General features: G+C 52.5%; 1 protein-coding gene across 2 annotated transcripts; it reads left to right on the forward strand.

The window, feature by feature from the left end:
* Nucleotides 1-452: 452 nt before the first annotated feature.
* Nucleotides 453-11,804, forward strand: GTPBP2 (GTP binding protein 2). 2 transcript variants are annotated; one of them, XM_018915673.3, is made up of 12 exons: nucleotides 453-679; nucleotides 3,555-3,581; nucleotides 4,178-4,362; nucleotides 4,644-4,752; nucleotides 5,300-5,497; nucleotides 5,774-5,948; nucleotides 6,617-6,836; nucleotides 7,257-7,392; nucleotides 7,803-7,861; nucleotides 8,598-8,769; nucleotides 9,041-9,205; nucleotides 9,575-11,804. In XM_018915673.3, exons 1-12 carry the CDS (start codon nucleotides 629-631, stop codon nucleotides 9,770-9,772), a joined length of 1,695 nt encoding a protein of 564 aa, XP_018771218.1. In that variant the 5' UTR covers nucleotides 453-628; the 3' UTR covers nucleotides 9,773-11,804. The 2 variants fall into 2 exon arrangements, with proteins under 2 accessions (XP_018771218.1, XP_030092103.1); XM_030236243.2 differs by lacking the exon at nucleotides 453-679 and adding an exon at nucleotides 1,021-1,310.
* Nucleotides 11,805-13,097: the final 1,293 nt, after the last annotated feature.

Consider the following 13,097-nt stretch of genomic DNA (forward strand, 5'->3'; position numbering starts at 1 on the left):
GCGGAGCCTCACGGGAGTGGCGCACGGACCGCCCGCGCGCCCCCCGGCGGCAGAGCCGCCACGGTTGGTGGGCGTGGTGGGAGGCGGGGGTCTCTGCGTAGCCCCGCCCCTCCGCTCCCCCTCCCGATCCCGTCCCGGGCCCGCTCGGCTGAGGCCGTGCCGGCAGCTCGGGCTGCTGCCTGCAGGGCTATCCGGGAAGGGCCGCAGGAAGCGGCTCCGCAGTCCTCCGCCCCGCTCCCGGCAGCCCGGGCGGCTCCGCTGTCTTGCGGAAGAGCCGCCTTGGCGCTGCCGCGCGGAGGCGGGAAGTGTGCAGGGAGTGCCGTGTTTGGAAACATTGTGCCCGCCGCCCCATTGGGTGCCGCCTCCAGCACACGGCGAGTGGAGGGCGGGATGTCGAGAGGAGCCGTTCCGAGGCTGCTTTACAGGAACCGCGGCCACCTGTGCGGAGCGCCACGGAGGGTGTCGGTTGTACACGAACAATGATCCAGCGTCCCTCTCCGCAGGGCATGCGGCGGGGAAAGAGAAGGCGCAGTGGCCGTGGAACTGGAGATTAGGAATACATTTAGGGGATGCGGCGCACAGCTAGAGGTTATTTTGCTGTTCCAACCGCCCACCCCATTGGATCGTAATGTGGGCTTTGGGATCGCTCTGCGTCGGGCTGCTTCTGCGTAGTCATGAGGTACCTCCAATGCCAAACAGCTTCGAAAGTGCCCCGGTTTCCCGAATCCAGAATGATTGATCGCTCGATGTCAATAACCAGGGAACCCGGGGCTGTGAGATGCCAAAGGGATGACCCACGGGCGTCCGCAGATCCCGGGGAGCGGTGGCGTCCCGCGCGTTGTCGGCCGCGGCCGACAGGCGGCGCCCTCTCCCTTGGACTTCAACTCCCATCAGCCCTCGCGGATGGAACCCGTACGGTAGCAAGCTGGTCGTGCCGCGGGGCACGCCGGGATGTGTAGTTTCGAGCGGGCGGCGCGCGGAGCGTTCTCGGCGTTGTAGGCGGGCGGGACTCGCTTTCCCGGGGCGCCGCGCGGCGGTCGGTGACGCCGGGGCCGGAGCCGGGCCGGCGGGGCCGGGCGGGGAGCGGAGCGGGCGCTGCAGGGGGCGGCGGGGCCGCGGTGTCCGCCATGGACTCGCGGGTGTCAGAGCTGTTCGGGGGCTGCTGTCGCCCGGCGGGCGGCGGGGCAGGCGCAGCGCTGCGCGGGCGCGGGGGGGCCGCGCCTGGCGGCGGCGGCTGCTCGAAGACCAAGAAGAAGAACGGGCGGAGCCGCGGAGGGAAGGCCAACAACCCCCCATACCTGCCGCCCGAGGTGAGCTCCGGCAGTCGCCGCGTCCCGTCAGCCGCGGAGGGAACGAGACCAGGCCCGGGGGCGGGGGGCGCTGCCGCTGAGGGGCGGGAGGGGCTGCAGGTCGGTGCCCCCCCAGAGCGGGTCGGCGCCACGGCCGGACCCCACAGGTTGGGTGGCGGGTCTGGCTGGAGGTGCCGGCGGTGCTGGTGCGGGGCCGTGCCGGGGTCGGGCTGACAGCAGCCGTAGGAGCTGTCCTGCAGCCCCAGCCCCGCAGCCGTGTGCCCGCCTGCCCCGGGCTCTCCTCCGGGCCGTGCTCGCGCCCCTGGTGCCAGCGAGTTCCCTGCGGGCTCCACCGGAGCCTGTCCGTGAGTCGTATCGCACTTCCTGGCGTCTGTCTGTGGGCGCTTTGCCGCCTGCGATCGATATAGCTTCGAAAATAAAGCTTTGCTCGCCTGGTAGTTCCAAACATCCCGTTTGCATCTCTCCCTCCCCGAGAGACTATCTGGTGGGTCTGAGCCCCTTTCCAGCTGCCAGACGGGTTCTGGTGACTCCCTTCCCAGCTAATTTGACAGCTGTTTCCTTACATAGGGCTGCAGGTGGTATGGACAGAGGGTGAGGCACTTGTCTCTTGCAGCAGGAAGAAGTAGCATCGGTAGTACCGCGGGTGTGTGCTCGGCTGGGGCAATTGTCACCGCTCTCATAGAACTGTCACTGTGGGGAGAATGACGTTGGCTCAGACTCAATTGCTTGGCCCCTGTCAGTGAACTTGCTGTAAAATATATAATAACCTCTGCTGGGAGGGAGCAATTCCTCCACAAGGCAGGCCTGGGACTCTTGGGAAGATGTGAAAACACCGCTTTGCTACTGTTAGATCTTCTCTACGGGCAGGACTGTGCCCTGCAGCCGCAGTTTAATTCTTGTTCCTTTCAGCTGGAGGCTGGAGAGTCCCCTGTGGTTTCAAATCAGCTTCCTGTTTCTGGCTACCCTGTGCAGTGTGTGCCCCAGCAAGTCTAGGCTTGTTGCTTTTCTAGTCTCAAGTTCCTTGGAGAAGACCCACTCCCTTATTTACACAATGGTGCAGTAGGTGAATGGGTTTTGCTTAGAACTGGAAAGCTGGTAGATGGCAAGAGAGGAAAACCTGCTACTAGTACCTTTTTCTCACAGCACAGCTCTGCTGCCAGAGAACTGAGCTGACAGTTGAGAACTTCTGTTGGCCTTTTGCCACTGTAAGCACCGCTGTGGTTAAGAGCTGAGCTGGAAGGCAGGGAGAGGGCTGTTGCCTCTCCTGACATGCAAATAGGTATCCAGAGGAAAAGGAAGTGCTTATTGTTGCCAGCCCCATTTAGTCTGACCGAGTATGTGGCTTCCTGAGGGCTCCAGCCCTTTCTTAGAGGTCCTTATACTGAATCACTGGGAAAAAATACTTAAATATTGTATATCTAATTGTTAAATTAGATATTCTATTTGGTAAGCTGGGGCCTGTTTTGGTTGAATTGAGCTTGATGAGTACCTGGACCTTTCTGTTACAACCCCATCTGATCTTCCCTGAGAAAGTACTTCTGACTGTATTGTGTGTACAGGCAGTCCCAATCAGGTCTGGTTCTCCAGAACTCTGGCCAGTGACTAGCTGGCAAATGAGTCATTACCTCGCTTCTTTATTTCTGCAGTCCTTCCTTGTAGAGAGAAGATACGTAAGGATGTAGAAGGAAGTTAGTGAAAAACTAATTGAGTGAGGGAGAGTATCATTGAGCAGGAGAGGAAGCAGAAGCTTTTGCTCTCAGGCCCCTGTTTCTGTGCACATTGGATGGATGGAAGCTGCTGGATAGGGTGGGAGTGGGATGCTCTGGGTGGCATTTTGTGGATCATGGATTGGTGAGGGGGGAGACTTTAAATCATATGCTGGCCTGTACCTTTTTGAAACTGGAATTCTCTCTCTCTCTCTCCGTGACTGTTAGGCTGGCCCTATTCTTTACTGTCCAGAAAAAAATTCCCCCCGGATAGTATTACCCTTTTGCCCCACTGTAGTTTTGTCCTTTGGTGTTCATGATGTGGCATACAAACAGCACAAACAAACCATAAGGAAAGTTCTAGTCGAGTGTAGGAAAGAATGGCAAAAGGCTGGGACCTAACACAGTCTCTTTCTGCCACTTTCCCTCTCTTTGAAATCTTCAGCACCAGCTTCAGAATATATGGGCAGCTGGTGCCTATAGAAGTCCCTGTGGGCACAGCATCTAACTCTTCTGTCTTGTTTCATTCTCTGACCAGGCAGAAGATGGGAACATCGAGTACAAGGTGAGTCTTTTGAGGCTGCAGAAGGAGGTTTTCCTCCCAGAGAGTTATTTTGCAGTGAGTAACTTTACCAAAGACAGCCTATGGGTAATATGGCCAAGGAAAGGGCAGAAGAGTGGACACTGCACTAAGGAACTTCAATTCATCTTCTGTGTCTCTGTGCCAAGCATTACCCAGTCTGATGAGCTGGAAAAGTTTGATCTCAGTACTGAATTTTAGGAATCTCTTCTAGTATGTGATGCCTATTGTATTTTTCTTGAGACAGTGATGCAGATATCCCTGAAAATGATTTGCCACTTTTTTGTGGCTGCCCTACCATTTGCACTTATTGGTTCTGGATCACAGATTGGTCACAGAGTGCTGTCTTTAACCCTGCAGCAGGCAGGGTACAGATCCCTTTGTTAGGATGTGGGAAAGTTCTGCCATATATTTGTACCTTTGTGAAACCCCTTCTCACCAGTCCTATAGCTTGTGTTCAGACACTAATACAGGCTGTGCTTTCTAGAGGTGGGTCAAAGTTGGGAACATTGCTTGGGAATTGGGCAATGAGATTGCCTCTGCATCCAGGCTGTGACTAGAACTACCCCTCTGTTAAACAGCTGAAGCTGGTGAACCCCTCGCAGTACCGCTTTGAGCACCTGGTGACACAGATGAAGTGGCGACTGCAGGAGGGCCGAGGGGAGGCCGTCTATCAGATCGGCGTGGAGGACAACGGGCTGCTGGTGGGCCTCTCGGAGGAGGAGATGCGAGCCTCGCTCAAGACACTGCGCCGCATGGCTGAGAAGTACGTGCTCCCTTTGTCTGCAGGGCCCACCAGCATGACTCCCTGGAGTCCCCTGAGCAGCTGGCAGCTCCATCCTACAAAGCCCCTGTATGACTGACATTCCTTCAGTCCTGAGGCTCTGGAAACATGAGGAAAGTTATAGGGCTTTTGTCTGGAAGCTTGAGGCTCCTTCCCTGCTATCCCCAGCCTTCATCCCATTCGCTTTGTCAGCTGTTATCGTAGAGGTGCAAGGGCTGTCAAGTACAAATGTGTCTCACTCCTTCCTTTTGTCTTTGTGGCAGGGTTGGGGCTGACATTACAGTGCTGCGGGAGAGGGAGGTCGATTACGACAGCGATGTTCCAAGGAAGATAACGGAGGTGCTTGTCCGAAAGGTGCCTGACAACCAGCAGGTAGGGACCTGTGGTTTGGCTGTCTTCTCCTGCTGGAGACCTAGAGGCTTTGTATGAGCAGCTTCCTTTTGGGATGGGAGCCCAAACCCTAGAGGCACTTTGTCATAGGTTGGCCCATAGCAGATGCTTTAAAGGGCTGCCAGAGGGAGGCTTGATGATAATGCTTCTTATCTCCAAGACTGTGATTGAGGCAGATGTCAGTGCAGGAGATTGCCTGGATCAGAGGTGAAAAATTATTTCACTTCTATGGCAGTGGTTCTGATGCAGACCCATGTGCAAACAAGGAAGGATTTAAAGGTCTGCTGCAACAAATAGCCTTTTTTGTGATATCAAAGCCTGATATGTCACATCTCAACTCTAGAGAGTGTATCACAACTGCTGGGCAGTGGTTTGCTGGGAGCAGGAGCAGAATCTGAGCAAGATTAAACTGCACATTGTCCCTGATGTAGGGAAGCTCTCTGAGCTGCATCTCCACTGCCCAGTAGTGCTTGTGCACTCAGCACAGCAGTGGTTAAGTTTATTGACTTTTTCGTTCTTTTTCCTGTAGTTCCTAGACCTTCGAGTAGCTGTCCTAGGGAATGTGGACTCAGGGAAGTCAACACTGTTGGGTGTCCTAACGCAAGGAGAGCTGGACAATGGGCGTGGTAGAGCACGCCTCAACCTCTTCCGGCATCTCCATGAAATCCAGTCAGGAAGAACATCAAGCATCAGCTTTGAGATCCTTGGCTTCAACAGCAAAGGAGAGGTAAGAGAGAGTGGGTTGCTGAACTTAGAAAGCTGGAGAAGACCAGGATTATCCTGCTTTTAGAATTGTGAGTGGGACAGGAGGGAAGAGAGGTGGAACAGTTCTCTGTCCCTTGAGCTGAACCTGAGTGTTGGTTGTACGTTTGCAGCAGACACTGTTTCTTGCACCCATGGTGGATGATCTCTGTTTAGTAATTCTGACATCAAAGTGGATAGATAAGGGTTTTCTTCACGTGCCTGCTGGGGCTGCCTCTCTCACAAGCTCCTTATCCCTTAGGTGGTAAATTACAGCGACTCCCGGACAGCAGAAGAGATCTGTGAGAGTTCTTCCAAAATGATCACTTTCATTGACCTGGCTGGCCACCACAAGTATCTGAAAACAACCATCTTTGGCCTCACCAGCTACTGCCCAGACTTTGCCATGCTGGTGGTTAGTGCCAACACCGGCATTGGTGAGTTTCTCCCTGCCTGCATGGATTGAGTGCAACATGTGAAGAGGAATGGAGAATGAGGGGAATGGGTCCTTGTCAGCTGTGAATGGCTTTCAGAAATGTTTATTCATTTGTAAGCCTCTACTGATATCTTGTAAGCCAGTGTCTATGAGTGCCTGGGAGGGGAGTTGATCTGGGATCCTCTTACTGGCTGTAGACCCCATTAAACTGTACCCTGGACTGAGAGGATTTGTTTGGCATTTGGGGCAGTGTTTCTCAGAAAAGAAAACAACTTTGAAATATTCTTAGGGGTGCTGGATCCCAAAGTCTTGTAAGAAGGCATCTGGAGTTCTCCCACATCTATCTCTGACATTTTTGTAATGTCAGTTTTGTAATTTTGTAATGTCAGAACAGTGTCTGTTCTCTGGCAAACTTTGGTCAAAGAATGAAAACTGCTGCATCTTTCTGAAACAGGCAGATCAGTCACAAAATTTCTTGGTGGTTTTTATTTTTCTGGACTGACATTTAGTTTTGTTTAAGAATAACTGCTTTATCAATGCACGATGAACTGAGCAGTTACAGTGAAATCTCTAGAGTGGGCCCATGGGATAGCCAGGAGACAGCTATCAGCATACACAAGCTACAGTGGTGACTGCTAATGCACCTACGCTCTCACTTGTTTCCTGCAGCGGGCACAACACGTGAGCACTTGGGCTTGGCCATGGCCCTCAAGGTCCCCTTCTTCATTGTCATCAGCAAAGTCGACCTGTGTTCAAAAGCCACCGTGGAGCGGACAGTGAAGCAGCTGGAACGAATCCTGAAGCAGCCAGGCTGCAACAAGCTCCCCCTGCTTGTGAATTCAGACGACGATGCAGTTACAGCAGCACAACAGTTTGCACAATCTCCCAAGTAAGGGACCGTTCCTTTCTTCTGTTGGGAGCAGGCAATTCAGACTGGGCTGCCATGCAGAGCTGGGGATGGGTGAACACAGGGGAGGTGACTACATCCTGAACATCTCTGCTCCTTGTTTCCTACCTTTGCATTCTCCAAGAAGGCATTTTCCCCTCCCAGACTTTTTTCTGGGCTCTGGGAGCAAAGGCTGCAATAGAGTTACTTCTTCATGAGAAAAATGTGTGTTGACAAGGGATTGGTGCCTCACCCAAACATTGAGGCAGGGGTTACTGTGGAGTTGTAGCTAGCCTTCCTGCTTTAGCCACTTACTGGTACAGTATCCATCTTCCTGTGGGTCTCAGTAGATTCAGAATCCCAGAAACATTCTGGAACTGTGCCATGGCCTTCTGTTTATTTCTGTCTACTTGTGTCTGACAGCATCACCCCAATCTTCACACTGTCCAGTGTTTCTGGGGAGAACCTGGATCTCTTGAAAGTCTTCCTCAACATCCTCCCTCCACTGACCAACAGTAAAGAGCAGGAAGAATTAATGCAGCAACATACAGAATTTCAGGTGGGTAAGGGTTGTTTCTTTCTAGCCCAGTACTGGACTCATTGCTGTGCCATTGGAGAGACATTTGGGGAATTTGGACGCCATGGGTAGAGATGTGGTGAACTCCTGGACTATTGAGAGACATTAAAAAAAGGATTTGGTCCTTGATAAAAGCCTGATAGGCTGAATCTGTCGTAACCATGAGATGTCTGTCTCAGGGATACAATCATTTCTCTGGTTGCTATTTAAAAGGAAGAGCTTTGTTCCTCTAATGGGAAGGTAGTGGGAGCTGGTGAAGCTCTGAGATGGTGTCTGATGCCCAGCAGAGAGATCACCTCCTTCCACACAAGGGGAAGGCTCTTTGTCCTCATTCTGGAGTGCTGTTTCATAGCTGTCTGTCTGAGCAGCTTATTCTTGTTGCCTTGCTGCAGGTTGATGAAATTTATACGGTGCCAGAGGTGGGGACTGTTGTGGGAGGAACTCTGTCAAGGTAAGTGAGCCTAGGCAGATACATGTGGATGTGAATGGTTGCTGGAGTTCCCACAAGGTTAGTCACCTGCTGCAGAAGTGGAAGCTGTGTGAGGCTCAGTTCTGATTGCTGCCAGATGACTGACTCAAGTGAGAGTAGAGCCCTACAAGGTGTTGGGAAGTGACATGAACAGACCATTGGTCACGTGGTCTCAAGCAGAGAGTCTGCTCTAAAGTTGCTGAATTAGGAATGTGTCCTGAAGCATGCCGAAAGAAGGCATGTTGGAATCTAGAGTTGGCAGAGGTTAGGTATGATCCCAAGGAGTTGCTTTCTTCCTTCCTCAGGTCGGGGGAGGAAATGTAAAAGGTAGATCCTCTGATTCCAGCAGGGGTTAACTGCACAGTACCTCATGAAAAGGCAGCTGTCCCTCCGTGTTCAGGAGCGATCAGAGCAGTCTGGCCATCAGCACACCCACACTGAAGGAGTGTCATCTGAGGTCTCTCCACCAGAAACAAAGCAGTGTGGCAGAGCACTGTGGGTGCAATGGCCCCTGTCTGTACCTGGGATTTATAAGAGTGCTAGTGTGACTTTCACTCCTGCTTTAAGAAATCCTGATTCTCAGCAGCTTTGTCTCCCTGTTAGTTGGTCCAGAGTAAGAGTCCGAAGACTTGGCCCTGGGGAATTTGTTCAGGTTAATCTTGGAGGGTGAAATGTCTTTGTCTCCTGATTAACTGTGTCCTGCTCTTCTACCCTGCAGTGGGATCTGCCGAGAAGGGGAGAACTTGGTGGTTGGTCCCACTGACGATGGGAAGTTCCTTCGGCTGAAAGTGTGCAGTATCCAGCGGAACCGCTCTGCGTGCCGCGTGCTGCGGGCTGGGCAGGCGGCCACCCTGGCCCTCGGGCCCTTCGACCGCTCCCTGCTGCGCAAGGTTAGTCCTGCTCTTGCAGGTCCTTCACTGGTCCAGTGAGCAGGGCTGGAGGCTTCCCTAGGCATCCCCCATTGATAGGGTGGGAACGAAGTAGAAATGTTTGCAGGAAACAAAGGGGAGGAAATGGCCAGGTTACAAATTACAATGAGTACAAGGCTGAGAATGGGATGTAAGCCGAAGTCACAGAGTGGAAGTGTATTTGTGGTTTTGGGGGCTGTTCAGAAGCAAGGGGACTGGCCCTGACTGGTCTGAGCCTTGGGTTTTTCTGCAGGGCATGGTCATGGTGAGCCCAGAAATGAACCCCACCATCTGCTCAGTGTTTGAAGCCGAGATTGTGCTGTTATTCCATGCCACAACTTTCCGGAAGGGGTTTCAGGTGACGGTGCACGTGGGGAATGTGCGACAGACAGCTATTGTAGAGAAGATCCATGGAAAGGTAGGCCATGGGAAGAAAGGGGAGGAAGATGGACCTCCTTGTGGGGTTTGTTAAGATTCCACCACGCCCTCTAGTAAAGCTGGGGGCTGCTGGTATTTTGAGTAGCTGTGTCCCTTCCTAGGAGCAGACTCTATCCCTTTATCCTGCCTGTTTGGTTGCTTTTCCTCCAGACATGTTAAAGAAGAGAGGTGAATTCTATTCTTCAGGTCTTGTGTCTTCCTGTCTCTTCTTATGTATGCAGTAGTGGGAAGGGCTCAAGCCTTGCTTGAAGGCTGCTCATTTGCCTCATCTTCTTACCATCCACACGTATCTCTGCCTGCATGCATCAGCTTGGGAGATGGGTCTAAGCTCTCCCATTTTTCTTTTCAGGACAAGCTGCGGACAGGAGAGAAGGCAGTTGTCTGTTTCAGGTTCATCAAGCATCCTGAATACTTGAAGATTGGAGCCAAACTACTTTTCCGTGAAGGAGTCACCAAAGGCATTGGGCATGTCACTAACCTCCAAGCCATCACCACCAAAGAAAACAGTCTGGAGGAGTCCCTGGGGCCTGGACAGCTGAGCTTCTGACTACCAGTAGGTCAGAGAAATCTCCACTCACCAGCACCTGGGGAGAAGGCTGGAAGCTCCTGTGGCTTTCTGAGCAATGCCTGGAGCTGCTGCTGTCCCATTCTAGTGTGGATGTCCCTCCTCTGCACTGTGAGATGGAGCATGAGAGAGTTTCTTCCATTCAATGCCGTACGTGGGACAAGTTAAGCATGTTCTCCACATCGCCTGCAGCTTTCATTTGGAATAGATTCCTTCAGAATAGATCAGAGGTACCTGCAGACCCGGGCAAGCAAGTGTTGGCTTTGTTTACTGTTTGAAAATTGCTGGTTGGGAGGCGCAGTGACCTTGAAGACAAGCAGTGAAGGGATGTTCTTCCATCTCTGACACAAGGTCTGGTCCCATTTTTGCTGTCTGAGCACTGAGTTGATAACAGTGTTCTCTCAAATCATCCTTCAGTACATCCTTCTGGGCAGGGGATGGAACAGACCATGCTACCCACATCAGGGGCTTGGCTGAACCTCTCAGAATGTGTTCAGGACACTTTTTAACCGTTTGAATCTTGGTTGGCTTTAATCTGCTGTGTGTCCATTTGTGCATTGGTTTTGCGTTACTCCAATCTGAGTGTCTTACTGTTGGACAGACGTCCTGTTCCCCACTCACGTGTACACATTTCTTCAGCAACCTTTTGATGACTTCCAGGAAGCTGTGGCTGCTCTGAGTGGCACAGCCTCCTGACATAACATCATGAAGACAGAGTTTGTACTTGGATCTGTTCCTTGCAGCAGCTGGACAGAAGGCCATTCTGTGGAGCGGAGCAGGGCCCAGGCCTGTGCTGGTGTGAGCAGGTTGTTTCCATGGATGTTTACCTGAAGGTGCCATCTGCACATTGGTAGCAGTGGTTTGCAGTGGACTCCCTGGTATGGCTGTTCCCAGCTCACCTTGTTCCTCACACGCTTGCCTTAATGTGTGAGGAGGACAGGCTGTATTACCTACACAAAACCAGGTAACTTCTGTTTTGACAGTGGCATGATTTTTATTTCTCTTGGAGCAAGAATTCCTTTCTTTCCATTGCCACCGGTGTTTATTGTCAGAGGGAAGCTGATGTTGCCAGCAAGAACTCTGTATGTAGAGTGGACCACAGGTCTCCCACTCTGTCTTGCAGCTCTGCTGTGTAGCCTGGAGGGTGCAGCAGGGTCTGTAAAGCTGTACATAGGCTTTTGGTTTTATTGTTGACTGTTAGACCAAATGTGTCTGCTGTGAGCAAAAGGCCTTCAGCAAACCCTGCTAGTTTGTGTGATGGCCTGCTAGCCCTGACTGAAGAGAAGGGTGAGGGCCTGTGATAGCACTTGGACACCCAAGTGGCCCTTGTGCCATCCTGAGAGCAGGTTCTGCTGCTGGGCCGCTGGCACAAGCACTGCTGTGCACGGCTGTGGGTCTCTGCACTGGTAAGGCCATCGTGGGGTGGGGAGGTGGGGGCTGCACCCTGCCAAGAGCGTGCTGAGGTGGGGGGAAGCCTCGCAAGTGGTGGCATAAATGAAGGGAAGGCAGCTTAACAGTTGCAGGAGTGACCTGTCCCTTGGAGGGAGCACTGATCCAGCTGAAAACTGCTGCATCCCCAGCAGAGAGAAAAGAAGTTGCTGGCTCAGGATCACTGCTCAAGCAGTATCCCTTTTCTTTCCCATTCTGGCAGTGAGCTGGGTATTTCAATGACAGTCTTTTCACCAATGCCTGCAAGAAGGACAAGCCCCAGCTGCCAGCAGGCTCTTCCCTTTGGTGCTAGTGGGTCACAAAGAGAGTTGGCTGGGGGTGGGGGACTCCAGCTCTTTGCACTCTTCTGCACTGGTGTTTTCTGCCCCAAAGGGGGGTGCTGTGACCTGTTCTGAAACAGCTGATGGCTGGTCTCACCTCATCCCTGCCATCTGTGGCATGACTGTTCTTGGTGCCATGCTCTTCATAATTGCTGTTTTGTTGTCTTGAATTTTTCTAATGCTGGGTATTGTCCCTGTTCTCCAAGCATCTATATAAATGTACAGAATAAAGATGTTTTATTGAGCTTGCTGGCTGAGTTGTACAATGAGTGAGGGTGGAGCTGGGCTCTTACCCTGCTGCCCTTGGAGCTGGGTCACAGTTGGAGCTGGCTACCCTTCACCCATTCCTAAGCTTCCTGCGTTCAGCCCTATAAATACCACGCCGTGGTGCGGAAAGAATGCACGCGCTGCTGTTTACAACCTCGCGCTCCCGGCTTATCTGAGTAAGCCTGGGTGTGCAGCCTGAGGTGACAGCAGCCACGTCACCCTGAGCACAGCACTTTGGGCTGTTGTGGGCGGGACAGGCTGTGGCGAGAGCCTCCTCACAGTCACAAATTCCCCCAGAGCCTAATTAAAGAGACGCTTTCTAGGGCACACATCTAACCAGTGATTTGTTTCCAAAATAGCTTTGACCTTATCAAGAGGTTCGTGACTGCCTTGTCTCTATGAGAACAGGTTGTTCCCTTGGGACAAAGAGAGGCAGAAAGGTTTCCCTGTGGGGATGACTTGTGACCGAAAGGATTTGCCTCTTCTAGACTTGTTTTTGTGTCAGATAGTGGCATCTGCAGAGTCCAGTCCTGCCAGACACTTAGGAAATGAGATGTGCCACTGTCACCGGAGATGAGACTATCCTGCCAGACTGGTTGCTGTTTCTCTTCATGTGAGGACTTTGGGAAATTTGTCACTTCGCAATGTTAGGACTGTCATTAGTGGGAGTGACTTCATAATTCCTTCCTCTGATTACCAGAGCTGCACACACCAGAATGAGTTTCTTGTTGTTCTTGAAATCTCATGACTGTGTTGTCAAGTATTAGACTCCACTGACAGTAATGTAGCAGCATCCCAGCACAGGCTGTCTGCAGGAAGGAGAGAGCAGCTCAACAGCTGCATTTAGGATGATGCAGTTCAGAAAACAACACATAGGGAGCTGCAGCTTGCATCATTATCTGCTGCCTGAAAGGCTCTCTCCCCCCCTGCCCAAGGAATGGAAGCCTGCAGCTGATGAAATTCCCTGAAATTCGATTCCTAACCCCACCCAGAGCTGCCTTGACGTGGCACATTCTTCCCCCCCCCCACCCCGCCCAAAGAGCCACGTTCAAATTATTGGCAGTAGAGCTTCTGGCAGGCTCCAGGCAGCTCACAGTGTAGCAGAGCTGAGCCCTGCCAGGCAGCTCTCTTGCCCTGAGGCCAGTCTCACCCTCTCCCAGTGCCTGCTTGCCCCCTCCATGATACTCTGCTTTGTTGGCTGTTATAATCTGTGGAGCTCTGGAGTGGCCACTGTGCTGTGGCCTGTGGCTCAAGGAGCTGAACAAGTCATT

The sequence above is a fragment of the Serinus canaria genome, chromosome 3 (assembly GCF_022539315.1).
Source record: "Serinus canaria isolate serCan28SL12 chromosome 3, serCan2020, whole genome shotgun sequence".
NCBI classification, from domain to species: domain Eukaryota; kingdom Metazoa; phylum Chordata; class Aves; order Passeriformes; family Fringillidae; genus Serinus; species Serinus canaria.

Bases quoted from the DNA above. Each gene is read 5' to 3' on its own strand.
- GTPBP2 (XM_030236243.2), top strand. From the start codon at position 1,128: ATGGACTCGCGGGTGTCAGAGCTGTTCGGGGGCTGCTGTCGCCCGGCG. The intron at 4,753-5,299 runs GTAGGGACCTGT...TTTTTCCTGTAG, and splicing joins AGGTGCCTGACAACCAGCAG to TTCCTAGACCTTCGAGTAGC. The intron at 7,862-8,597 runs GTAAGTGAGCCT...TCTACCCTGCAG, and splicing joins GTGGGAGGAACTCTGTCAAG to TGGGATCTGCCGAGAAGGGG.